This window comes from Microchirus variegatus, assembly GCF_963457635.1.
Source record: "Microchirus variegatus genome assembly, chromosome: 13".
Taxonomy (NCBI): Eukaryota; Metazoa; Chordata; class Actinopteri; order Pleuronectiformes; family Soleidae; genus Microchirus; species Microchirus variegatus.
Window position 1 is genome coordinate 9,722,729 of NC_139814.1, and position 27,837 is coordinate 9,750,565.

The following is a 27,837-nucleotide window of genomic DNA, read 5'->3' on the forward strand; positions in this document are numbered from 1 at the left end:
TTAGGCAGAATTTATAGTGCAAATGTTATTAAAAGGCTGATTTCAGTTCTTACAAAGGGCATGCTCTGTTATGAAAATGTTAACTTTAATGCATTTTTATGCATTGTTGATTGGCTTATGTAATCTGGAGTTTAAGGTCCAGTGTGTAACATTTAGGAGGGCGGAGGAGATATGTTTATATAAACTTATCATTGCATCCAGATGTTTGGATTTCGTACCTTAAAATACATATTTTAGTTTAGACAAGAGCGTTGCTTTACAGAGGAAGCCATCTTGATCTTCTATATTTATTAAAGCAGTCTGAATGAACAAATCAGCCAGAAGCATATTAGTTAAAAATTACTGCAGAAATGAAGATAAATAAAATCCTTTCACTAGGGCTTTCAATGTTCCTCTATAATCCCATTTGAATTCCATTCCTTATTATTTTTAATATTAAAATTATATTTTTTATATTTTTCTTGCAGGTGCCTCTCGATGGCGTTGTTCGTGGTGATGTAGAGCACTCACTCTCAACTTGCGTCCTCAAGAGTGTGTTGCTGATGCATCTGGTAACATTTTCGGCAGTGTGGCTTGTCTGAGCTTCTGTCATTTCGAGAATTACAGTTAGGTCCATAAATATTTGGACATCGACACAGTCCTCTTTATTTTGGCTCTATACACCACTACAATGGATTTGAAATGAAACGAACAAGATGTGCTTTAACTGCACACTTTCAGCTTTAATTTGATGGTCCCCTAAAAAGTGGGAGGCACATATAGAAAGTGTTGTAATTCCTACACCGTTCACTTGATTTGGATGTAAATGCCCTCAAATTAAAGCTGAAAGTGTGCAGTTAAAGCACATCTTGTTCGTTTCATTTCAAATCCATTTCAATCCAAGGTGCAACGTTGGCAGATGTCCCCTAATGTTGCTCGTTGTCAAGTGCCATTTCATTTTGACGGTGCATATTCTGCAGATAACGATTTATCTTTATTTGTAATTTTTCAGTTTGTTGATGGACCCAAAGCCAAAATCTTTCCACACATCATTTTTTATATGGTCAGGAGTGGTAACCTTCTTGGGTGTTTTATCGCCGTTTGCAAGTTCAGACTGAACGTGAGATTGTTGTGCTTCAGAAAACGTTGTTCTGCAAGGGTAGTAAATCATTTTGTTTTTTCACATGTGGAAAAGCGGTCCGGGCCGGAGTTGCCACGTTTTAACACGTGTATTAGAAACAAACAAAACAACAACGAAAAAAAACCAGTTTTGAACAGGAATTACAAAATTCTTTAAAATTCTAATTATATTCGACTCCCAAATTTCTTTCCAACAGTCCTATGACATACTTGAGAAAGGAAGGGGTGAGAGGAGGAGTCCAAAAACCGCAAAAATAAGAGAGATTTTTTGAGTTATATAAGAAAATGTTCTGGATATAAAGTACATTATATAACTGATGAGCATGTTTATATTGTTAATGACTTAAGCTTCTCACGTCCAAAAAAGTAGTTGCCTGATGCAAATTATTGACATATTTATCGATGCTAAATATGGCCAAACATATATAAACTTTGTCTTTGTCATGCATGTCATACATGCTCCCACTGGCCCAGATCATGGAATATCATAACATCTCATACCACTCATATGCTGATGACACACAACTCTATATTACAGTGTCACCACATGATTACGGTCCATTACAGTTGCTGAGTGAGTGTATCCAACAAGTCAATCAGTGGATTGGCCAGAATTTTCTCCAGCTCAATGCAGAAAAGACCGAAGTCATTGTTTTTGGTCCCAAAAATGCGAGGCTTGAGGTCAGTGGCCAACTTGACTCAATGACACTAAAAACCACCGACCAAGCCAGAAATCTTGGTGTAGTTATAGACTCAGACCTGAATGTTAACAGCCACATAAAGACCATCACTAAATCAGCCTATTATCATCTCAAAAACACTGCACGGATCAAAGGATTTCTGTCTCAACAAGACATGGAAAAACTTGCATTTATTCTTAGTAGGTTAGATTATTGTAATGGTGTCTTTACAGGTCTCAGTAAAAAATCAATCAAGCAGCTGCAGCTCATCCAGAATGCTGCTGCCAGAAAATGGACCATATCACACCTGTCCAAATCATTGCACTGGCTCCCTGTGTGTCAAAGGATCGAGTTTAAAATCCTGCTACTAGTCTACAAGTCGCTGAATGGTCTTGGACCTAAATACATGTCAGAGCTGCTCATTGATCATGAAGCGTCCAGACCCCTCAAGTCATCAGGGACAGGTTTACTCAGCGTCCCCAGGGTCAGAACCAAGCAGGGCGAAGCTGCATTTAGCTTCTATGGTCCTCACCTGTGAAACAAGCTCCCTGAACACCTGAGGCGTGCACACACTGTCTAAGCTTGTTTAAATCAGGGTTAAAAACATTATTGTTTACTGCAGCTTTCTAATATTACCAATTTTAACCACTTAAACTTTCCTTTTTAATGATTTAAATAATTTTAAAATATTGATTTTGAATTGCATTTTTTTTTGGCGTGATTTTAAGTTGTTTAATGTTTTAAATTGTTGATTGTTGATCTTAAAATGTTTAATGTTTTAAATTCTTGATTGTTGATCTTAAATTGTTTTAATTTCATAATTGATTTTTGAATGTATTGTGTTTAAATTTCAAATTATTTTAAATTGCATTCATTTCTGCTTGATTTTAAATTGTTTGATGTTTTAAATGGTTTTAATTACTATAATTGATTTTTTAATTGATTGTGTTTTGATTTCAAATGTATTTCCTTCCTGTACAGCACTATAATTTGCCTTGTGTAAGAATGGCACTATACAAATAAACTTGCCTTGCCTTTGTCTTGTGTTTTTTTTTTTTTTTGGTTATTGTGGTAAATGTATACCGTATTTTTCTTCATATACCTTGTGTAACTCATTAATCCTTCCAGCTGAGACCCAGAGTCTCAGCTATGAAGGAAAAGATGTGTGTGTCCTCTAAGATGGCCTTGGCGGTGGGTTTCCCTGCGCCGTGTCCACTGTGAGTGTCCACCCTGACAAAGAGTGGCTGCTGCTGCACAGGGCTGCTGCCCACACCGTGCTGCAGCGCTGCGCAGTACTTGAGAGTGTGCAGAGGCACCACACGGTCATCGTGGTCCCCCGTCAGGAGCAGGACTGCTGGGTAAGGAGGGCCAGTGTATGGTGGCTGAGGGAGATTGTGGAAAGGAGAGTACCTGAGGAGGAAGAGCAGAGGGAAAATTCAACCTCTCATGTCTGACTACACTTACATTTTCCTTGTTGATTTACTTAAATCTCACAGGTGGAGCTGAAGGTCATCGAATGACTCAAATAAGAGCTGAACTTGAAAATGAAGTTAAGGGCTACAATTTGAAACACCTGGTTCCATAATGGCTCCAGTTCCTAAAGTACTGGTATCTAACCCGAGAGAGGCCGTTATAAAGCGACAAAGTTGAAGTTGTGCCGGGGCAAACCATCAAACTGAACTGGAGATGTTTTGTAAAGAAGAATGGTCCAAAATACCTTCCTCCAGAATCCAGACTCTAATTGGAAGCGTTTAGACGCTGTTATTTCTCCAAAAGGAGGATGCACAAATGTTTTCTAAACTTATGCACATGCCTAATTTTGTTTAAATAATTCTTGCTCACTTTCTGTAAATCATATAAACTTTATTTCACGTCTCAATTACCACTGTTTGTCTCCTGTATGATATATTTAACTGAAACAACCAATGATTTATGAAGGAAAATCCTGAAACTTTTCCTGTGTATGTGTTTTTATACCTTATGAGCCACTTGAACTGCTCCGGGTCATCAGAGCAGCCGTAGTCAGTCGTCCAGGCATGGCCGATGGTGAATTTGTGGAACTTGAGCATATCCATCACTCCCACTTCAGCCACAGCACATCCGTACAGGTCTGGACGCTGGTTCACACACGCCGCTGTGGATGTTTGTGTTATAGATTTAACCCACACACATTTTTATTAAGATTACAAAACCACACACTATCCAAATGAAAGAAGTAAAAATTACATCTGTAATTATACATTCGGATGGACTTGTCGGGCTCGGGCCCAGCCCACCCACGACCCTCATGTGGAGGATAATCCAGTGGTAAACGAGTGAAAACCACACAGCTGCTCCTGCACTCACCCACTAGCAGGCCTCCGTTAGATGCTCCGTTGATGGCTACGCGGCTGGCTGTGGTAAAGTTCTCCTGGATCAGATACTCGGCTGCACACTGGAAGTCATCGAAGCAGTTCTGCTTGTTCCCTAAAGTCCCCGCTACAAAACACAGGACACAGATGAACTTATTTAAAACCCACAATCAAAGAACTTTTTAACGTTTTATCAACACTTTGACAAAGAAAAAATTCACGTATCTGTACTTTATTTTGTTATTTATATTTCTGGCAACTTTTACTCCAAAAAAATAGACACGTGGACCTTGACAATCGTCTCACAAAATGTCTGAAATTCCCATCCCTAGTTTTTTTTGTAGTTGTACCTTTGTGCCAGGTGAGTCCGTACTCTCCTCCCCCTCTGATGTTGGCCACAGCCAGGATTCCTCCCAGGTGTCTCACAAACAGCAGGTAAGCAACACTGACAGAGAGGAAACAGAACTAAAAGGATTACAATCAGGATTGTACATCAAGTACAAAAAAAACAAGCTATTTATATTGTAACAAAACTGTGTTTAGATGGAGAAGATTGATTATTGTGCGCTGGTAAATTTAGGGATGCACCGATCCACTTTTTTTCACTTCCAATCCGATCCGATACCTGAATCTGCCGATACCGATACTATTCCGATATGGATGCTCCGTTTGCTTTTAATATTATTATCATCATTATTTGTTGATTTTATATAAGGCTTTAATAATAAATGAACTCCTATATACAGGCAAGTATGATATGTACGACTTTACAGACCTCTGGTGACTTTTTTTTTTTTTTTTTTTTTAAACAGTGACAAATCTCTGTCATAAACCTAAATACTACGAGAACACACAATTCTGCCACACGAGTGTGATCCATCTAACTTTATTTACTGTGGGCGGAGTGTCAGATGATTTGCGTATTTGATTTGGCAGAGATTTTTAAGATTGATGCTCTTCCTGACGCAATCCTACCATTTAACCAGGACTTCAGAATTTAGAGTTTAACAATGAGCAACAATGCTCATGGATACACCAGCCCAACCCTCCAGTTACAGGCCAAGTTCCCTTTCCACTTGGCCATGAACTGTCCAATCTGATTAAAAGGTGTGTTGACACCACAACCACAGTTGGTGCTTTAACTGTGTATAACTCTCTGAAAATGTGACATTGCTCTCACTTATAGTATGGTTGTATAGACGCCTCGAAGCCTCCGTATCCATAGAGGAGAACAGGATGAGTTCCATCTTTCTTCAGGCCCTTAACATGAACTAAGAACATGGGGATCTTGGTTCCATCTTTACTGGGATAAAATACCTGGGAATAAATACATATACAAAAATAGCTCAGTAAAGATCAGAAAAAGTATATTTCACATTATTTTTTACAGTATTGTTAGTTCATAAATACAGATTTCTTAGTTCTAATTATGTATTCTTTTCTTTCATTAAATAATTTAAATCAAAAATCTCTTTAAAAGGAACTTCTGTGTAACCTTGTACGTGTGACACTGACAAGTGAAAACTAAAGTGTGCTGAAACAGAAGTTGCTGAATGGAAAGTTGGTGCAAAAGTCACGAGCATATTTAACTGCAGATTGCCAACTTTATGTCAAATACGTTCGCAAGCTGACTGCAGCGTGTGGAAACTTCCGGTTTTCAAAATAAAACGTGGGCATTAATGTGTAAAAACGACACACTTGAAATGTTGGAGCTTGACCGCAGTCTCCTGTTGCAGGACTGACAACTTTTGAGAAAACCTTGGAGTGAGACAAGGTGGCATCCAAAAAATTGGCTGGCCTAATCGAGGTTACCACCACACAGCCAATATATTTATTAATGCTTTATACAATATGCTTTACATATTATAAAGGCTTAATAGTCATAATTCTTTATACAATAATAATAATACATAATATTGACACCCTGAGAATTCAATCCTACGACCTTCCCGACACAAGTCCACCTACTTAACCACTGGACTATTGCTATTATATAAAGTGTCAAAAGAGTGGCATACAAAACCGAGGGCACGGATTTCCAAAACCGAGGGAACGGATTACTAAACTGAGGGAACGGATTACTAAACTGAGGGAACGGATTACTAAACTGAGGAAACAGATTACCAAACTGAGGAAACAGATTACTAAACTGAGGGAATGGTTTACTAAACTGAGGGAACGGTTTACTAAACCTTAGGAAATGGTTTACTAAACTGAGGGAACGGTTTACAAAAGATTTTTATTTTCTCCACATATGACCCTAGCAGGGCTCCGTAGGGAGGCAGGTAGGTGGTGGTCGTTGTCCGCGCTGTGGAGCTAACAGTTAATATTAATCTAAAGTTGAAAAAGTATAAATGTGGAGCTCCGTGGGGACATGCTTGTGGTATTTATAATCAATATATTAAGAACATGGAAAGGCTAACTTACTTTTATATTCTTCCTTCTTTCTTGTTTTTTTTTTTGTTTTAGATAAAAATCACTTCCGACAAAGCACTCCCGTCATTTCGGTGTGAAAAGTTTTTAGAAAAAATATTGTCCATTAAACCACTATTGTCACACCAGGGTGTTTGGTCTCCGGGCTGCAGCTGGATGCTCCTTCAGCGAGGCAGCCGGCAGCACACATGCTGAACTGATATAGATACGGTTCATATGTATAAAACACATAAACAGCGGGAGAAATCGTGGGTGTGAGTCTATACATTTAAAAAAAAAAAATGGAAATGTACTTTGAATCTCATAAATCTGCAACTTTATATTCTTTCTTATTTTCTTTGACACTTTTAATCTCTGTCTGAAGTTGTGATGCACAGGATAGGATTTGTGAACCTGTAACCCCTATTTTGTGTAAACAAGGTATAAAAAAAATATGTACAACTTCAAATTTACACATTTGTAACTTTAGTGTGCGCATGCAAAATCTGCAGTTAAATGTGCTTGTGACTTTTGCACCAAATATAACTTCATATTTTATGAGACAGAGGTGGAAAATTACCTGTGTGGTCTGATAATCTTCCTGTTTGATTCCTTTAACCTCCACTTCTCTGAAGACTGTGGGCTGTGGGTTTGACTCACTCAGATCACAGTAGTAAATGATTCCTGGACATTTAAGAACAGCAGAGGTTAGTGGCCATGAGCTGAAACTGAAACTGTACTTAAACAAAAATGTTATTTGACTATCACCATATAGTGAGAAAGAAAAGAGACCTGTATTATGAAAATTACAATTGCATTTACATGACTCTCAGAGTATAGGTCATTTCCACAGCATCTGGCCTTAACCAACATTATCTCTTAAAATATAACATTTGATAAGAATATTTTTAAATAGTAAAAACACATTTTAAAATATCACAGTGCTAAACCCTCAAAACGTATTTAGGAGACACAATATTAGTGTGTATCAAAATATAACTCTAGATTTATTATTATTACGCATCTTATTCTACAGACTGAACCACCTTGTCAGACAAGCTGATCCTAGTCACTTCTATGCTACAGGCTAAACCTGGTGTGTGTGACTTGTGTGTATGAGGAGGTTAGTGTACTACTGAGTGTTGCGTGTGACGCCAGAGAGGTGCGTAGGTGAAGCAGGAAGTAATGTGTGTTTACATTAGGTGTATTCACCCCAGGTGAATATTTCTGTCACCCTGCATATTTTGAGCTGTTCCTCTTATTGTGAGAGCCGCACAATAATAAGAAAGGCCGGGTATCATCCTGCAGTGCTGTGAATAAAGAGCAAGTTCTTCAATGCAGAAAAAGTCCTGTGGATTAGTCCGTTGTTGCCATAACAAGCTACTCCGTGCTAAAGGAGCTTGCGGTCTTCGGAGGGTCTGCCAGCTTGGTTGGTAACACTGCATACACCATTACTTGGATGTGGGGAATGCGAGAAATGATTCAGGCTGCGTTGGATACGAAGAGCCCGCTTGGAGACGGAGAAGCGCACAGCACTCGGCATCCACTCAAACGTAACGTTAGCCTACTACGCTTTGGCCAGCTCACAAGCCCAGGCAAGGGTATGCAGCATGCCTGTTGTTTGTTTCTGGTCTTGCTAAATCAGGTGTGGTGTTGTAGTCTTTCTAACATTACTAGTTGTTGCAACAGAATGGGGAAAAAAACTACAAAGTTTGCTAGGCCATAATCAACGTTAATCTCGCAATAAAAAATTTACACCGTTAAAATGGGTTTGCGTTAACACAGTTAATAACTCACAAGTTTATAGAGAATTTAAATGCATTAATGACAGCCATTTTAGTGTATAACAAGTACTCATAAGATTATTAGACTTTAGATTAGACTTTAAATATTCATATGTGCTAAAATTAATTACAAAAACTGCACTTCTGTTTTGTTTTTTACTTATGCTATTGATAGTGTCTCTAAACTCTATCGTATACATTTTATTATTTTTCTAATAGCATTGCTTATTCTATTTCTATGTTTACATTGCATTTTTTCTATAACTAATATTTGTCAAATATTTTACTGCTCATTCTATATCCTATTCTAATACTTCTTGTATTTGTCACCAGTCTTTTTCTGAACCCTTTCGCTCTCCATTAATACTTGTTTGGTCTGTAAAAATGTCAGAATAATGTTGATCAGTGTTTACCAAACTTGAAAATGATCACTTTTAATATTTCTATTTTTTATGTCTTTGTGATATGAAGCAAAGAATCCAGGGGATATTCATTTAAGAAACAAAAAAAAAAACACTCAAACATTAATCGATTTTCAAAACTGTGGACAATTAACTTGGTAATCGACTATGGAATAATCGTTGCAGCCCTAAACACAGTACAAATGAAACATATGCAGTGAGAGACCTGACCTGGTGAAGTGAAGGAGGTGAACTTGTAGAAGAAGTCAGAGTGCTTCCTCTTGCAGCTCACACCGGCCACTGTGCCAACGTCCAGCGGTAGGTCCATGACCAGTCCTCCTGTGGACAGCTCGTACACCTGCAGGATGTCCTTCACGTCGTGGACATAGTTGACCAACAGGTGGTGCTGGTTCACACAAGAGACGAAGCCTGGGGACAAATACAAAAGAGGTATATACACATACATATATACACACACACATATATATATATATATACACACATTTTCTTAAATGTAAGCATGACAGTATCCTATTGTGTGCTTGTTTCATGTGCCTTTACTTCCTGCTATATTGTTTCCCTCATTTGAATTCAATTGAGTTAAATATAATGGCTATGACTGAATGAGACCTTTTTACTTTTATTTTATTGCGTTACTATAGCACAGATTTAACACAGGTGCAGACTGTAAATCTTTTTACGGAACATGAATTTGATCTTACTAACTTTATCCAGCAGAGAACAGACTAATACACTGATCACACAGTGACACAACTGCATGTGCAGTGAGTGCAGGACATTTGCCCAGTAGGTGGCAGTAGTGCTACACAAGCTGACTTCTGTTGCTTAATGTGATTATGTACTGCATATATACACTTCATATGATTGGGATCTTTGAATTATTTTTTAAAAATTTGGTAGATAAAAAAGTACATGTACATTGTTTTTCATTATCCCACAATGAATCTTTTATATTTGTATCATATCAGCAGCCATGTTGGACCCCTATGTTTTTACCACAATGGACAAACTATAGATATTCAGCTGCAACATGGCGACATTTTACACACTGTACCTTTTTAAATGCTGAAAGCAATTTTTTCCTTAAGTAGATTTTCCTAATCTACTTAACTTTTAATTGTCCCACTCCATTATTGGTTTGTTTGCTTGAGGTGTGATGTGCATGTGCACACGTCTCAGCTGACATATGGATATTTTTTTTCTATGATCTCAAGCAACAATTACCGTCATTTTAAATGACTAACGTTGAAACGAAAAAAAAATTGACTAAATATCACTTTCTGAGCTGAGTTCCCTGTGACGGACGACCTTCACCACAGACCCACGACTTCCCATTTATTGTGGTCAGACTAAAACATCAGGACAGAAATTCAGTGAAGTGATTTTGCAATAATTTCATGGGACTGAATTGTGGAACTATGATTCCACATATGAGCTATGTTTCTCACATGCACTCCAGCACAAGTTTGAGGTCATACATTTCCTCTGCAGTTTAAATGTCGTTATAAAATCACTGTACAAGTGTGAGTATTTCAGAAACAGATGATTTACGGGAATTTTCACACACAACCATTTCTAAAATGTACAGAGAATTGTCCAAAAAAGATAAAATATTCAGTGAGCAACAGTTCTCTGTGGAAAAATACCTCACTGATGTCAGAGAGAGGAATGATCAAAATTAGTGCTGGAAAAATAATATTTTTCAAAGTCGTAGCTTGAAAAGAAAAACACAAAAAAACTGCAAAGCCTCCAATGTACTTCATGGTCACTGATTTTCATCTTACTATTTTAATACTATACACTGTTAATGGGATCTTTAGTATCATATTCTAATTGGAATTATTTTATTTTGTGTTATTTTTTTATTTCTATATTTGATTGGGCTATGCTCTATGCCAATTTAAGCAAAAATGTAATTCACACATGACGGAAGCAATTCATACAGTATCTTTATGTCATGATCTGTTATGTTAGTTAAGTGTCTTGTTTTCTTTTACCTTCATGTTCGATGTCTTGTCTTCCTGTTTTATTTTTGTGATCACTCACCCCTGTCTCTTCTTCTGTTTTAAATGTCGTGCCGCTATTTAAGTAATTAATAGAGGAGGACGAGGATGATGATGAGGAAGACCCAAAACAGACCAGAACCTCAGAGGAGCAAGAGGGCAGGGACAGGGACGGTAAACTGATCGACCTCCTCAGGGAAGACATGAGGAGAGAAATGAAAGGAGGATGGAGAGACTCCCGCGGCTGCTCTCATATTAATGTTGCTGTTATAAAAAAAACTGGCTGTGCATTGATAGTTGATCATGTGGGTGTTGTTTTTCTGATGTAACATGGTTGTTTAGACATGACTTAACCATGTGAGCTGAATTTACAGATCATTTCAACAATCTATAAATCTGTCAGTGTCACGCGTCATCATCCAGTTACACACACACGCATTATGCACAGAATAAGCAGATAGAGCTCATTGACTTACTGTGTAATGATTCACTACTGTCACTGATTGTGTTGTGGATGCTGGGGAGGGAGGAAGAGGGAGGAAGAAGATGCTAGCGTTTAAAACATTGTAGACTAGAGTGTGTTCATGCGTTCACGTCATCAGCAGCTGTGTGTCTATTTACATAAAGAAAATATTAATTTGTGTTAAATCAATGTTTAGTTATTTGCTCAAAGTAAGACTTTGAGAAAAGTGTGACTCACTCATACACACACGTGTGTGTGTATGCACCTGTGCACCTTTGCACGCGGGATGAGTTTCGTCTTCAGTGTCCTCTCTGTTCTTATCCACGCATGTTCAAACGTACGTGGTGTATCATTGATGTTTGTCACAGAATAATTCATGTTTGTCGCTGTAGACACATTAATAATATTATTTTGAAACACTGAAGTTTCAGAGCTTAATATTGCAGCGTCTCCACCTGACAAGAGTTTGCGCTGCGGTCCGCAAGGTTCCATGCCAAGTACATTCTTAATAATACCATTGGGTGCGTGAAAGCAAGCGTACACCGTCTTTTTGTGCACAGGTTTATACATGAGGCCCCTCATGGTCCAAAATACCTTCCTACAGAATCCAGACTCTAATTGGAAGCTATAGGAGGATGCACAAAATGTTTCTTTTGTGGTGCCTAAACTTATGCACAAGCCTAATTTTGTTTAAATAATTCTTGCACTTTCTGTAAATCATATAAACTTTATTTCACTGTGTTTGTCTCCAATATGATATATCTAACTGAAATTTCTTATCCAAATGAACAATGATTTATAAAGGAAAATCATGAACATTTACAGGGGTGACCAAACTTTTTTTTGCATACTGTATGTGTGTATGTACATATCAGGCTTTTCCGGAGGGCATGGGGGGACACCCTCTAAAAAAATCCTAGCTAAATGCCTGGTACATATGTATACACGTGTGTGTGTGTGTGTGTGTGTGTGTGTGTGTGTGTGTGTGTGTGTGTGTGTGTGTGTGTGTGTGTGTGTGTGTGTGTGTGTGTGTGTGTGTGTGTGTGTGTGTGTGTGTGTGTGTGTGTGTGTGTGTGTGTATGTTCGTATATATATGTATATATATAAGATTATTTTTACTTTCTGTTGTGAAGTAGGTAAACTACATGACAAGCTCTACAAGGGAAAATGACTCCTGGTACAGTGACATGTCCATTGTATTATATCCGATGAGCTTGGATTAATATTACCGTTTAATTTACTGCTGTAGATTTTAGTTTGGGCTCAGATTGAATTACTTAATATACATATGGCAGGGTTTAATCTACAGTGACATATCAGATTATACTGTATACAATTATAATATGATTGTATAGCTGCAAAGTGACATTGATTACGGTTTCTATAGGATTTAAGATTTCACAGCATAACCATGTTTATTTTACCTGTTCATGTTTGTCTTTCAACCGGAGAAACATCACACGCCGGCATCTGTGGTGAAGGTTCTTTATATGTAATATTAATATTATTATTATTATTATTATTATAATCTAAAGATCTAAAGGCTCCATCCTAACTAAACTCAATTAAAACGAATACAAAATGTACCTAAAACCGACTAAAAACTATACTACAACTATCTTACAACTAAATAATAATTGTAATGATATAATAATGAATTATTTTGAAATTAGAATCGTTGTATAATCACTTCATCCCTGACCCTCTTTTTGGAGTCCCTGCAAGCTCCATGTGGATTATCTTGGTATCAAAATAAAAATAACACTTGTGAGATTCCACCAGAGGTGTAAGTTTCACTGTAGATGCCACTGTGTCAGAGTAAATGTACGTGGAACACAGCATAACTGAAGGATTTTTTCTCTTGCCAAAAAAATATTAAATTTCAAAGCAAAAACTTTAAAATATGCAGTAGGAGCTTAAAAACACATGGAGGTCATGTAACAACATGTGGACATGAGCTGTGATGATGCTGCTGAAATGAAGCAGAGTGAAATTACAGAGGTTTTAGTAAAGAGATGTTGAGGCGTTCTCTCTTTTGGCACAGTTTGGCAGCATCTGTGCCATTTGAGATTTCTTAGGTTTTGAATTATTAAAAACCCATTTAATTTGCTCTTATTTTGGGGCTGGATCCGTGAATCTTGATCGTAGAGTGATAAAAAATGGTACCGCTGGAATCTGTGGGTTCTCCGCTGTCCAGTCGGCAAGTGTTTTTTTTTGTTTACATAATTACGCTGACGCTCCGGTGTCGCTTTTCATTGCGTGCGCTGTAACATTTCTTTTCGCTCCTGCTGGTTTGATCCATCAGTGTTTTAACTGTGTTTTGTGAACATAATAATTTATTTATGTATATGAGCTTTTAGCTGAGCTTCTGACCTTTCTGTGGGTATGCAGCATGTCTGTGTTTGTTAAAAATAGACATGGTTTTAAGATGCTTTTGTTGCTGCGTCTGACGCTGCCCCCCAGTACCGGGGGCAACCGTGAAGAAGAGGTTAAGATAGTTAGTGGAAGATTAAGTATACTATTTGTGACCCGCCACGGACCAAGCGGGAACAAGTCGGCAAAGCGCAAAACGAGAAAAAACAGGAAAAAGTTATTTTTTTCAAAATTAGGGATTTCCGTTTTTTTCAAAATTACACAAGTTGAAGTTTTGAAGAAGCCACTACATGCTTCAAATCACAGTATTGTGGGTCTTAAAACCATAAACTTTGTGTTTGAATTAAGGTAGTTTTATCGTTGTGACATCAGCTCATCTGATTAATCGGTTATTCCCTTATTTACAACTAAACTAAAGCTCTCCTACAAAAAGATTGAGACCACGGAGTGAAAAGAATGAAAAGTGCGCTGTTAAGAGTTGTCGTCATCGCACGTCATCGCGACTGTACCGATTTTCGTCATAAAGATTATTATTGGATGTAAAGATAAAACTGCGTGTAGAGAAATAATCCAGTCTGTGCTGATACGGAAATATCTCTTGGAGGAAAAGCGCAGAGCGCAGCAGCGACGCACAACGCAGCAGAGAGAGAGAGAGAAACCACAGTGCAGGTGCGGTGCGCAGAAAAAAAGGCCCGTCTGCACCAGATGAGGGGGCGCACTCTATAATATAATATACTATAATTGCAATGCCTTGACTTTAGTGAGGTAAGCACACACAGTCCCTGCCATAACAAAATTTGAAAAAAAAAAACAATGGTAGAGAATTAGCACAATAACTTATTTCGGTTTTTCCGTTTCGGCCAACTGTTTCCTGATTTTCGGTGCATCCCTAGTTATATTGCTCTTGCCAATTAAGACATTTCATGTTCATGTGTTCCCCCAGCTGCTTCCCAAAGTAGATGTTTTCTGTAATACAGAGTTCTGTAATGTTTTGAGTTACTTGGCCTTACTTCATGAGTCATCATAATGGTCCTTCAAAAAGCCTCAGAATGCCCCATTTTTACCTCAAATTTTCAAATGCTCCACACCAACCCGCCTCCGCCCAGTCGCTCCGCTCCCTCGCCATGTACTCACCATAGTGAAATTTTACTAGAAAAACCCCCAACACCCTTACAACACACGTGTCTAGATGTTCTAGATTAGTCGGCTCCGTGGTGGTCATGGCCCCGAGGAGCCGTGGTGGGGCGTCCCTTATTTTCATTTCTGAAAGGTGGCAACCCTAGATCGGAGGCACTGAAGTCTGCCGGAATACTTTTCAGTTTCTTATGGGGTGAGTTTTCATTAACGTTGTTTATCTATGTTATGTTAGTGTTCATTCAAAGTCACATACAGACGCACATAGGGACACTGTTTTTTAATAATCCACTGTGCGTTTCATAACGCTGTTTGGCTACATTGTTATTAGCTGTGCCTGCTTAGCTCCCTAGCTCGCTAGCTCGGCACTCGTATTATTACAATGAGAATGATACGCACATCGAAAGTTATAATAGTGTTCCATGTGAACAGTGAGCCATGTTTTAAATATCCTGTTGTGTGCTTCTATTCTGTCACAGCTCTGATGCCAACAGACCAGGTGTGGTGCTTGCTCAAACTCACAGTGATGCAGAGCCTATAGAGTTTCAGCTACTGTGCAACCCAGGAGTTCTGCCCCCTGTTGACAGTCTTCCCGTCCTGGCCCCACATGGACTGACCATGGACAGGCAGACGTATCTTTTTTTAAAAATCAGGCCTTTCTGTTCTGATGAGGCAAAAGACTTCACATGCCCAGAACCAAAGGTTACAGCACAGAAGAGTAAGCAGAAGAGGGTGCGCTTGTGATGTCATCATTTAGCCCGCATATCAACTGTGATGGACAGTGGATACAGCCACATTGTGGGGGAGGAACTGGTATTGAAGATGATAATATAGTCCATGGTCTGGAAAATATTGAACTCTCCTTCACACACTTAGATATATTTTAGATATAAGCTTAGAAATCACACTTTCAGAATATGTAAATAACTCCAAATGTCCCGAAGTAGACTTGTGAACGCTTTTGCCATGGCTGGACACATTTACAAACACTAATAAAGTAGAGTGTTACGTGCCAAGGTGCTGAGTGAGGCATCCTGTTTCTTTGTGTGCTTTGTGGGTCCGCCCATGTCTGCTTATATTTAGGTGCCTCAACTCAGCAATCAAGTGGAAGGACATAAAGCTGAGGAAAAGCGGTGTGGTGTGTGTGCACTCTGTGCAGCTTGGAAAGCTGTGTGTTGCTATCTCAGCGTGTTTTTCACCATTCAACTTGGTACGTGGGATACTTTCTCCAGTGGAGAAAGGGTGATCATTTTACTTTAGTGGTTAATGTTAACAGCATTTTTCTCTGTCTTGTAGGCCAAACAGCTACTTTTGGAGCAGCACGATCTAAGTTTATATTATGTTTGTTTATTGTAAATAAATTCTTTACATGCGATCACGTTTTCGTTTGTCTCATGTTGTCTCCTTTTAAAATATCCCGAGATTTTTATTTTGTACCTTGTTACGCCTTCCTTGCATCCCCTGGACTTAACGGGGACGTAACATAGAGCTTCGCGAATCGTGAAGAATTGGTCTATCGCCTGCCGTAAAGAAGAAGCAGAAGAAGAGGTAGGCTAGACTGTCCCATTTCACAGCGCTTGACTTCCGGGTCCTCTGGTGGTTCGCCTCGCTTTTGGGACATGCCTTCTCTTTCAGGTTCCTGTCTGCCCCGCCCTCTTCCTCGTCTGTGTGCACCTGATCCCTGACTGTGTCTCCCACACCTGTATGCAATCACTCCCCGATCAAGCACGGCTTATATTCCCCCTCTGTGTCTTGTCTCGTTGCCAGTACGTTGTAGTTCTTTGTTCACGGTCCAGTGTTATCTTTCACAGCCACAGCCATAGTCATAGTCAACTCGTGTATCATACCTTGCTTTCCATTTTTGCCTCACATTTTTGATCTGATTGACCTTCCGTGTACCGAACCTTTGCCTGGTAAATAAACTCTGATTATTGATTGAAACTTGTTCTGAATCCTGCATTTGAGTCTTTTATTCTGCCTAGCCTGAGTTCTTGACACTTTAAGTGATCCTATGATCCTTACATTAGAACAAAGATCGGTCAATACATCAAATAGAATTATTCGTCATAAAAACTCCTTTTCCTTAATCGTTCAGCTTTATAGAAATGACTCACAAGAGTAACTCAAATCATCATGTGAATAATCTTTTCATAATAGATTAATAATTTTTCATCATTAAAATAAGCCTTAGGATTTTGTTGGAACATGTTCTATTTGAACATTTTCTGAATTCTTTGCGCCATATAACACATCGATTAATCTGTCAATTATTTTCTCAATTAATCGATTATGAAAATAATCGGCAGGGATCCTGTGTACCCAATAATGTGGTCTGTTAGTGTGTGTGTGGGGCTAGAATTTCAAGGTTGTGTTCAAACAAATAAATAGATTCAGATCAGATATCAATTTGATCAATTTGTGTAATCCTCAGATCGATCCTTTAATGCCTTTTCCTACCTTTTAATGCCATTTCCTCTGCACTTCCTCTGTACTTTTGAATTGCACTGTGTGGTCATATTAAATTAAAAGGTGCTTTAACATGGCTACTACATTTTTATGTGAAATTAATATTTTAATGACAGGTTAGAGAGAGATCCAAATTGTATACAATTTAGAGCATTAATTCTGTGGAAATTTCTTTCATAAACTTGCAAAACTGATTCGATTTAGGAAATCAGCAGCGATAACCAAGCCTAATTTCCACTAAGTCTCACCCAGGACGTCCTTGCTGTGCTGTGGTATGAGGGTCGTCCAGTGCTGTCTCTCTGGTTTCTGGATGTCTATGTTGATGATACAGTATCGCGGAGCATCCAAGTTTGAGCGGAAAGTGAACACAGTTCCCTCGTTGGTGATGTAAGAGTACTGGGCATCAAAGTTGTCCACCAGTTTGACCCACGGCAGCAGCCCTGAAGAAGAAAATTAGAAATCATACAGAATGTGATATTTAAATTTTTTTTAGGCATGCATGTGTTATAACGCCGTTAACATGCCCAGCACTAATAATATACATTTTAAATCACATGACAGCCCCGACCGGCCCAAAAACATGCAGTTAACCCGACCGCGCACCTGACCTGCGCACCCCCCCCTCCTAAAAAAAAACTCTGCGGATCTGCATGATTCAAGAAAATAATTCAAAAATATAAATAAATCTATATCCAGGACTCCCTTGAAAAAGAGGTTCTTAATCTCAATGGGACCTTCCTGGTTAAATAAAGGTTAAATAAATAAAAATATCTTATAGATCAATTAAGCATAATTTTCCCCGAATACAGGACAAATCCGACAAAGCATACTTCAGTAACTATTTTTACTGGGGATGGGGCTGATCCGATCCAGTATCGGTATCAGGTTCTGATATAGACGCAATTGACGGATCGTAAATATCGGACCCAACTGTAAAGATGTCCGTCACCGTTTAAAAACGGCTGCTTGCTGAGGAGAACAGTAACAGGGTCTCTGCAGGTTTCAACAAGTCAAATTTAAGACTTTTTAAGACCATAATGAATACAATTTTAAACCCATTTCAAATCCATGCTGCCAAAAAAGTACAAAAGACCGAAAAAAAAAAAAAAGAAGGAAAATTGGAGTTTTCTCCGCTGCTATGCTAAGCTGAAACACACCGCGGTGTGCGCACAGCCCTCTAGCTAGTGGTGCTCAATAAATTCTCACCTGGCAGCACAGGTGGCCTTCTTTAGTTCCATGTTGTAGTTATGTTATCAGCATCCTCAAAAATAGAAACATTTCAAAGCGAGACTGAAGTTTATGCATGTTTTAAATAAAAGTCACGTTAATAGATTTTTAAGACCTTTCAAAATTGTATTTAAGACCTTTTATGAGATTTTAGGAGAATTTAAGACATTTTAAGGCCTTTAATTGAAATTATTGGATTTAAGACTAAGGCCAAAATGATTAAGGGTCCGTCCACAAAGAGACTTGTTTTAGGACCTGAAACGGACCTGTATATTTTGGAGTGTGTGTGTGTGTGTGCGTGCGTGCATGCGTGCGTGCGTGTGTTTGAATGACCCCCCCATCCGCAGTAAATAACGTTAGATGGATCGGCAGAATTGTGTGTTCTCGTAGGAAGGTTCATGACAAAGTTGCTAGATTTGTCAATGTTTTTAAAAATTAAAGAAAAAGTCACCGGGGGCCTGTAAAGTCGTACATATGATACTTGCCTGTATATAGGAGTTTATTTATTATTAAAGCCTTATATAAAATCAACAATAATGATGATAATAATATTAAAGCAATCCATATCGGTATCAGCAGATATCCAAATTCAGGTATCGGATTGGATAGGAAGTGAAAAAAAGTGGATCGGTGCATCCCTAATTTTTAATTAAGTAAACAGAACACATGAGGCACAACCAAAGAAATACTGACCTGTGATGCCGTTGGGAAGCTGCTGCAGGTCACAGTACCACAGCTGGTTGACGGGCTCACAGCCTTCAGTGATGGATAAAACGGCATACCTGCCATCGTCTGATATCTGGAAGAAGAAAGGAGAGAAAATAGATAAGAAAGAAGAAAAGAATGCATGCGATTATGTAAACCAACACGTTTTTCAAAAGATTTCCTGATAAAAATGACGCCTTCATCCCGAGGAGGTTTAAAAAGGACGAAGGTTTCACTATGATATCGGACTGCAGGAAAACAGGATTGTTTTCTAAAATCTTTCACTGTTGACTGCTAGTGATAGTGATGTGTCCAGACATAACCACATTTGGCATGTGGCTTTCAAACACAGATGCAGGAAAATTGGATTAAATCTGGCCAGGCCAAAAAAAATATCTGATCGTTTTTTGCAGTGTGAACAAAACCTGAGATGAGTCTCTGTTGATATGAAGTTAGATGTTGAGCTCTGATGGATATTTAAATCATCGATAGACTCACGGTTACTGAGCTGTGCCACTTTGGATGATCTGGAAACTCGGCAACCAGAATGTCTTGTGATTGTTTGGTGCCGATCACATGGTAGTAGAGCTTCTGGTTGATGTTGCAGGTGGTTTCAGTACCTTTAGCACAAAAACAGATTGCTTTAGAACATTCTTGAAAACCAGTGTTCCAGGATAAGTGCACAGTTTAACCAGTATAATGTATAATGCACTAGTTCCCAAAGACTGGGTCTTTTTTGGGTCCCCAACAAAATTTGCCAAATATTCCCAACATTTCAAGATTTATGTAATTTCATTTTTTCTAAGACATCTAAATATGCTCTACTTCACATTAAAAAGCCATAGAAATAAAGCATGCATTATGTGAAATGAGAGGTTATAAGTGTATTTAAAGATCATATAATACAGATCATAAACAGTAGATATGTGAGTGTATGTGTATTTACAGTGTACTGTATCTCGTTTGAGAAGCACAACATCTCAAAAGAAAAAGTTTCATGAGTCCAGAGCAACAACCCGTGTGCAGCTTTATAGCCACATACATCTTGTATATCGGGATACAGACTAATATGACATGAAAAGTATATCGTGATTTATTTATTCCCATATTGCCTAGTCATCTGTATTAGATTTCTGTGGCATCTCCTCCTTACCATCTGTTTTGCCTTCCTGACGTGGGTAGCAGTTGTAAAAGATGCCCTTTGTATCGTGAGTCCAGGCCAGGCAGCTGAATTTAACCCTCTCCAGAACATCAGACAGTGGTGCAAGGTCATCGGCCTTCATGAAACGCACCGTGACCCAGTCGGAGCCACTGCTACTCAAACCATATGCGAAATATTCACACTCCTCCGACAGACGACCCACTGAACATTTGGGGGGGGGGGAAGGGAAAAAAGACAAAAGTCATCAGTGCGAGTTAGTTTCCTGTTTATCTGTGATCTGCGTGTGTTCGTGAAGAGTTTCTCTGTTGGCTCACTCTTCAGTGCCACAGTGCCGTCTTCAGAGAGTTTATTCGGGTCAAAGAAGATGGTGGCGGGCGCATCCAGAGAGTCCTGCACATACAGCACATCCTGGTTCTGGAGGCCTTTGTTATGAAAGTAGAAATACCTGAAAATAAAGCAGAAAATTAGGAAGAAGTTCAACTTCACCTGTGCAGTACTTGTCCTTTACATTTCAACAATACCTCTTCCCTCTCTTGTAGGGGCAGCTGAATTTGGGATAGTCATAGAGCTCAGTGAGGCGCTGGCGGAACTGAGACTGGACGGCACACTGCTCCAGGTACGGCATGGTCAGTTTGTTCTGCTCTTCAACAAAGGCCTGAAATAAAACAGGAAAATTAAGTATTTGTTTAAAGGCTTATCCACACAGAAACAGGACTGATTCTATTTCTTGTTTTTTTTTTAAGTTTTTCGGAAACACAGCATAATTTCAAGAAATGCCTTCATCCACATATAAAAACACTGAAAAAGACTCTTAACACTGTAGTATACGGTACATGCCAGGCCTGTAGGTGTTGCTGTAACGCAGCTACATCAAAAACAGAGAAGACGTTGAGAACATACTGTAAAGCATGTGCACCGTGTGTAAACTATTTAAATAAGGCTTTCTAAACAAAAACACAGTGATGGCATTTCCCACTCCTAATTTTTGACCCATCCATCAATCCATCTTATACCGCTTTATCCTCCACATGAGGGTCACAGGGGGAGCTGTGCCAATCTCAGCTGACATAGGGCAATAGGCGGGGTCACACCCTGGACAGTTTGCCAGTCCATCACAGGGCCAGATAGAGACTAAGGGCCAATTCCAGTTCCTATCTTAACCCTCAAGCTCAACCCTTATTGAGCTTGAGGGTTAAGATTGAGGGTTATTTTGTCACTTAGAAATGGGACACCCCTTAAATGCAGATACGTCTTCAGACTGTAGGGGGCAGAATAACGCGAAAGCTGCGTCCAGTCTGTCAACTCCAAAAAAGAAGAAGAAGAACACATTTACGAGTCACGATTATTTATTACGATCCGTTTGTCGGTCGAGTTATTAGGTTGTCAGTTAGTTATAAGATGATACTCATACAAATACCACAACCACAGACATATTCAGCTGACAGTTACCACACACCACGGCTTATTGAAAAGTAAACCACACCAACAGGCTATTGACAAAAGATCGTAAAATTAAAATAAATGTTACGCAACAATGACGTCACTTATCCATAATATGGGCCTAAACTATGATAATACAATGGTTTTCATCATTTTTATATCTCTATTAACAAAGAAAATACTTAATTTGTAGCGCACTCGTTTCGCTGCTTTCGACGCCATCTTTCTTATGTGAAAACACGCAATGCATTCTGGGTAGCCCTTGCTCCCAAGGGTGGTCTCGGAAAATCTCAATATTGAGGGCGATACAGCCCTTAAACTTGCCCCTCAACTTAATTTTTCTGAGAATCGGGACAGCACTTGCACTAGAGGGAGCGCACATTTTTGAGATTGAGGGTTAAGATTGAGGGTTAAGCAAGGAATTGGAATTCACCCAAACTCTCACACTCGCACCTACGGTCAATTTAGAGTGTCCAATTTACCTAATCCCAATATTGCAAGTTTTTGGACTGTGAGAGGAAGCCGGAGAACCCGGAGAAAACCCACGCACACACAGAGAACATGCAAACTCCATGCAGAAAGACCCTTGTTCCGACCAGGTCGCGAACGCGGGTCTTCTTGCTGCAAAGGCAAGAGTACACTACACCTGGGGGGCCTCATTTTTGACCCGTTCAAAACAAAAAAGATATGTGTCAGGGCTTCTAAAATGTTGTTCCTGTGTGAATAAAATGCGGAGACAATTAAAAGAAAAATCCTGACAGATTCACCTGCACTCGTTTTCATGTGAACAGGGGTCCGTTTCACAAAGCAGGTTTAGTGAAAACTCTGAGTCTGTTAACCCTGAAATGAGGGAAACTCTTGAGTTTTCCGTTTCACAAAGGGAGGTAAGTCAAACCAGAGAAAGAGGAGTAACTCTAGCCTGTTTCACAGAGAGAGGTAACTTAAGCTCTCGGTCAGTTACCATGGTAACATGCTCTATGAACCTAACCTGGTCGGGACCAGGTTTTTCTCCGCAAACCTTGAGTTTCTCTCTGCCTCTTTCAGACACACACGGTATTTGATTTCCTCATTCATTCAGTCAGCAGAGTTTTGAAGTCTGTTCTGCTTCTACATTAGAAGTTATATTAGGTGGAGACTATTTTCACAACCATGTCCTTTTGACAGTGATCCCGTGGATGAAGGTGCAGCATTACTGTGCAGGAAATTAAATATTTGTCAGGAGATGATTATTAGACCGCGCATAGATTTCCAGACACTTATCTTTTTGAGCTGTACAGTTTCACGTCACAGTTCATCATTTACATACACAACCTAATCCGTCCTTACATTTCAACATTACCAACCGGAGTCATGCTCTCACATCACAGCAGAAATTGTGTGTTGTGCTGCGGGTTTTTTTGATTATTTTTTTTACTTACAAATTTACATATTTTTCTTTTATACAACGTCATAGAAGCAGAGCACTTGAACGTGATATAAAGAATGAGAAGTAATTTATGTGTGGAAACATCATTATGTTGGGGATAGAACAACTGTAAAATCAAACAGTCATTTCATATTTTACTTTATGTAAAACATGATCAAAATGAGGTAATCCCATGAGATTATACCGAGGTTTTACCTGTTTATGTTTCATATTAAACTGCTGCCAACTGCGCAACTCCCCCGCGGGATTGCACCTAAATAAAAGAAATTAATCGTCTACAACTCAAGCAGTTTCCCGCTGTAATATTATTGTGATTGTGCAAAGGATGACATTTAAACTTCCGCATTAGCAGCAGTGTTCTCTGACGCCGTCTCCCTCTCTTTTGCTGCTGTGTTACACTTCCTTCTAAAAACTTGCTCAAACTCACGCATTAATATTTTCAACTCCAGTGGGTGAAGAACGTCACCCTCCGCTTCTGCGTTGTCATGGTGACTCGCCGAAATGGGGCTCCATTCAAGCTGTCTTTTTAGACTTGTGGAGCACACGCTTAACTCGAGGTGAAACTACTCTGAGTTGAACAAACTAACTCAAATCAGCTGTTGTGAAACCGAAAACTCAGAGTTTCATCTCTCAGAGTAGATCAACTCAGAGTTCAGGGTTAGACTCAGAGTTTGTTGAACCTGCTTTGTGAAACAGACCCCAGCTCCTAAGTTGCAACGCAGTTTAAAGCAGGGCAATGTGGCTTATAAATAATACTACTACTAATAATAATGATAACTTCATATAGCGCCCAAGGTTGCTGTACAAGTAGGAAAACAAAAAAAAGGACAGATCAGAACAAAAACACTAACAATCAGGTGGTAAATACGTGCTGGAGCAAGTGTCGCTTCAACAGTGTCTCAAGATTTTTAGTCAGGTTATATACACATAAGATATATTTGGATATGAAGCTGCACACAGGTTGTTTCTCTGAACTCGTGAAAGGTTTTCTTTAGAGATGCGTGTGCTTCTCAAACGAGAGTGACACTGTAGGTACACTAAAACAAAAACATCTACCGTTTATGATCTGTATTACATGATCTTTAAATACAATTATTACCTTTCATTTCACATAATACCTTCTTTATTTATTTGGCTTTTTAATGTTAAATGAAGGATATTTACTTGTTAGGAACAATGAAATTGCCTATAAATATGGTCAAAGTCATCACAGATACCTAATTTATATGAGGTATCTACAGTATATTATAAATCATTTATATAATAAGTAGGGCTGTCAAAATTAACGCGTTAACGCAGGATGATTAATTTGTGGAATTAACGCGTTAATTTTTTTAACGCATTAACGCACTTTCTCACTTTTATCGCGATACGGGTAGACGTGCAGTTTATGAACAGGCAAGGCAGGCAACTGCTTGGGGCCCGGAGCCGATAGGGGAGCTCCCGACACTCGGAGTCTAAATGCATCAGTGAGCAGCTGCATCCCCGTCCCCCTTAAACAACAATGACATCTCAGTAGGAAACCTGCCTAAAGGGGCCCCACGTTACGTCACGTTAACCTGTGTGAAGCTGAAGGAAAATGAAGAGGAGTTATCAATCAGGAAGTTAGAAGAGGAAGAAAAAAAGAGGATGAAGGAAAAAAGAAAGAAAGACACACAGTTGTAAGTGGCGCTGCTGGCGCAGATAATGATATAATCATAACATTAACAGTCACTGTCTAACTAACGGGGACACAGACAGCAGCTAACATTAGCGTCAGAATGCTAGCTGATGGCGCTAACGCTAACTAGTAGAAGCAGTGCTTCAAAGTGCTGATGAGGAATTTCCTGCTGTGGGTTTAATAAGAAAACTATTTAACTTCTATACTCTATATTTTGTTTATAATGTGAGTTATTTACAGTGCAATGTATAGTTTTTAAAAAAAAGTTATTTACAGCATTTTATTTTTTCTATTTATTGTCTTATAATGTGTGTTTTTTACGATGTAATGTTTATTTTTTACTAAGTTTGTATAGGTTTTTACAAGTTATTTACAGTATTTTATTGTTCTTTACATTTATATTTTCACATACTTATTTATCTCTCCGTTCCTACAACAATAAAAAGAGAAAATTTGATTTTTTTTTGGCATATTTACGAATGGTAATTAATCGTGATTAATCCACAGCAACCCTGTGATTAATCTGATAAAAAAAATGTTAATCTTTTGACAGCCCTAGTAATAAGACAATATCACATCGTGATATGGATATGATATCAATATACTGTGCACGTTTCATTTTCTGCAACAATACCATGGTTTCTGCACCATCAGGGTCTTCCAGCCATGCGTACGGATCACAGATCTTGGTTCCGTCGTAGTCGTCCACCTGATGGAAAGACAAAGACACACACACATACATGTGATGCCCATTTAGTCAAGTGGGTGTTATGTTTGTTATAGTTTTTAGTAAGTGAACAGTAACGGGACATTTTCATTTTGATGTTTGGCTGGGTTTCTTTTTCTTTCTTTCTTTCTTTCTTTCTTTCTTTCTTTCTTTCTTTCTTTCTTTCTTTCTTTCTTTCTTTTTGTTAAAATATAATAGTTTGATAATAACAGATAATGCACTAAATTGGATTCACTTCATTCACATTAATAAATATTTATGGTCTGTATCTGTCTACATACAATATGCATTTTGTTATTAGTTCACTTTCAAAATAGCACACAAACTAAATATTAAATACATGCGCTTGAATGAATGAATGAATGAATGAATGAATGAATGAATGAATGAATCGTTTATATCGGGCATGACAAATAATCAACATCTGCACACATCAGCATTTAAATTCATACACATGACCAAAAGGGACAGCGGGAGAAGCAAAGCTTATCTAGTCCTGCCCCCATTACACAAAAAATTTCCTGTTTTTTTCTCTTTTTTTATTTTAATTTTTTTCTTATTTTCTTAACTTTCGACAATATTGACGTCGCAGCAACAATAGCATAAGGCTGCAGTTCATCTCAAGGCAGTCAACAGACTACATGCACGTCCGTACATGTGTTCTTATCGAACCGTCACGAGCGATCACAGTCTCGAGTTGTTGCCCCGGGTGTAACAACGTCACAAGCGGCCCAATCAGAAGAGTCTCTTTCAGTAGTGTAATTTTTTTAACTTCGATGGTGCGAGAGCCCGGTTCTGCAGATTTATTCATCCCTCTCTCGCATAGCTCTCACCACGCTTAGTTTCACCAACTCATCTTTACAGCATTTCACAAGATTCTGAGAATAATATCAGCCAATAATGATTAAAAACTGATACATTCACCTGGTTAACATATGGACCTTTTAATATTTTAATAACATGGGGCCCTTTCCGTCTTATTAGGGCCTTGCTCTCAGTGTTATTTGGTTGTCATAAATGTCCGAATTATTGTTAAAAACAAACAAACAAAAAAGTAAATCAGCATTTCCCGTACATCAAATGTATTTCATGGAGGCGCAAAAAAACAACAAATATTCACATTTCAGACATTGAAATTCATCTGTTTCCATGAAAAAAACAATATATGATTGTCACAATGGGTGCAGATGATTCATTTAATCATCAAACGTTTATGGATTCAATCGAATACTTGCTCTGTCTAATCAAACTAAAACACAGGGACCTGTACTTAAATCAAAAAATGCAATTAATGGAATTTATTGTGTAGCGACAAAATCCCGTACTATGGCGATATTGGCTGCTGACTGATTACTGGTAAGTAGAGCTGAAACGATGAATCGATTATTAATCGATTACTAACTGAATCGTCAACTATTTTGATAATCGATAATCGGTTTGAAGCTTTTTTCATTCTTAAAACAAGATTTCTGATTGTTTTAGCTTCTTAAATGTGAATTTACTTTTTTTTACATTTTCTGACATTTTATGAACTAAGGGATTCATCGAGAAAATAATCGACACATTAATCGATTACCAAAATAATCGTTAGTTGCAGCTCTACTGGTAAGTATTGGTTGTACGTGCAGTCGTAAACCAGGTTCTTCCTTAATGTCTGAAATTATATCAGTGATTTATTTTCTTCCATTTCCACTAAACAAGCATCTGTCTATATCCAATAAACAAATAAAAATAAAACTTAAAGTGGTTGGGGGAAATCTCACAAATAAAATGTGATATGGCTCCTAAATACTGGGTTATATTTGTATCTACAATAGTCAAGCACAGGTGACTCTGAGAAGGTGGTGGAAAATTTAATTCTGCTTTAGGCCTGGCTGTGAAACAAATCATGCGGTGAACATCAAGTCAACACTGTCAATGGGAGCAGCATGTGTATAAATTCATACTTTTTACGTGAGTGATACATCGAGTACTTTTGGCTTTTAAGTTAAGTTTTTGTTTCCTTCCTTCGAGTCACCGTGACTTCAGCCACCACCCATTTGTGACTCGTCTTTCTCTTCCTGCTCTCGCTTTTCCTTCTCAGTAAAAACCACAGCAGCAGCAGCAGTAACGGGAGCGGGACTTTACCACTAACCTTGTTTTCGTCTCTTCGTGCAGCCGGGTATTTAAACGCCATGCTGTTTCTCTGTCGAATCGCTTTTCACTTGTTACTCGTGTATGTCTTTTTTCTGGACGCCCTGACAGCTGCGCCTCGAAGGAATCAATGGAGCAGTGAAATGAAAG

The 27,837-nt window shown here is 38.6% G+C and overlaps 1 protein-coding gene across 1 annotated transcript; it reads right to left on the reverse strand.

Moving 5' to 3' along the window:
- LOC310935917 (prolyl endopeptidase) lies at positions 1 to 27,837 on the reverse strand. Its single transcript, XM_083899918.1, has 15 exons — positions 27,689 to 27,837; positions 25,462 to 25,536; positions 20,823 to 20,956; positions 20,616 to 20,746; positions 20,293 to 20,502; positions 19,638 to 19,759; positions 19,128 to 19,233; positions 17,456 to 17,647; positions 8,979 to 9,176; positions 7,143 to 7,246; positions 5,331 to 5,467; positions 4,501 to 4,595; positions 4,146 to 4,277; positions 3,777 to 3,933; positions 1 to 3,209 (listed from the first exon to the last, which is right to left on the reverse strand). The coding sequence occupies exons 1-15, from the start codon at positions 27,728 to 27,730 to the stop codon at positions 2,915 to 2,917; spliced, it is 2,130 nt and encodes a 709-aa protein (XP_083756044.1). The 5' UTR covers positions 27,731 to 27,837; the 3' UTR covers positions 1 to 2,914.

What these genes read in the sequence shown, in the direction of transcription:
- LOC310935917 (XM_083899918.1), bottom strand. Translation starts at nt 27,730, where the DNA reads ATGGCGTTTAAATACCCGGCTGCACGAAGAGACGAAAACAAG. An exon ending in TCAGGAAGGCAAAACAGATG is followed by an intron (nt 19,760 to 20,292) that starts GTAAGGAGGAGA and finishes TTTGTGCTAAAG; the next exon opens with GTACTGAAACCACCTGCAAC. An exon ending in GCTTCCCAACGGCATCACAG is followed by an intron (nt 17,648 to 19,127) that starts GTCAGTATTTCT and finishes TTTCTTCTTCAG; the next exon opens with GGCTGCTGCCGTGGGTCAAA.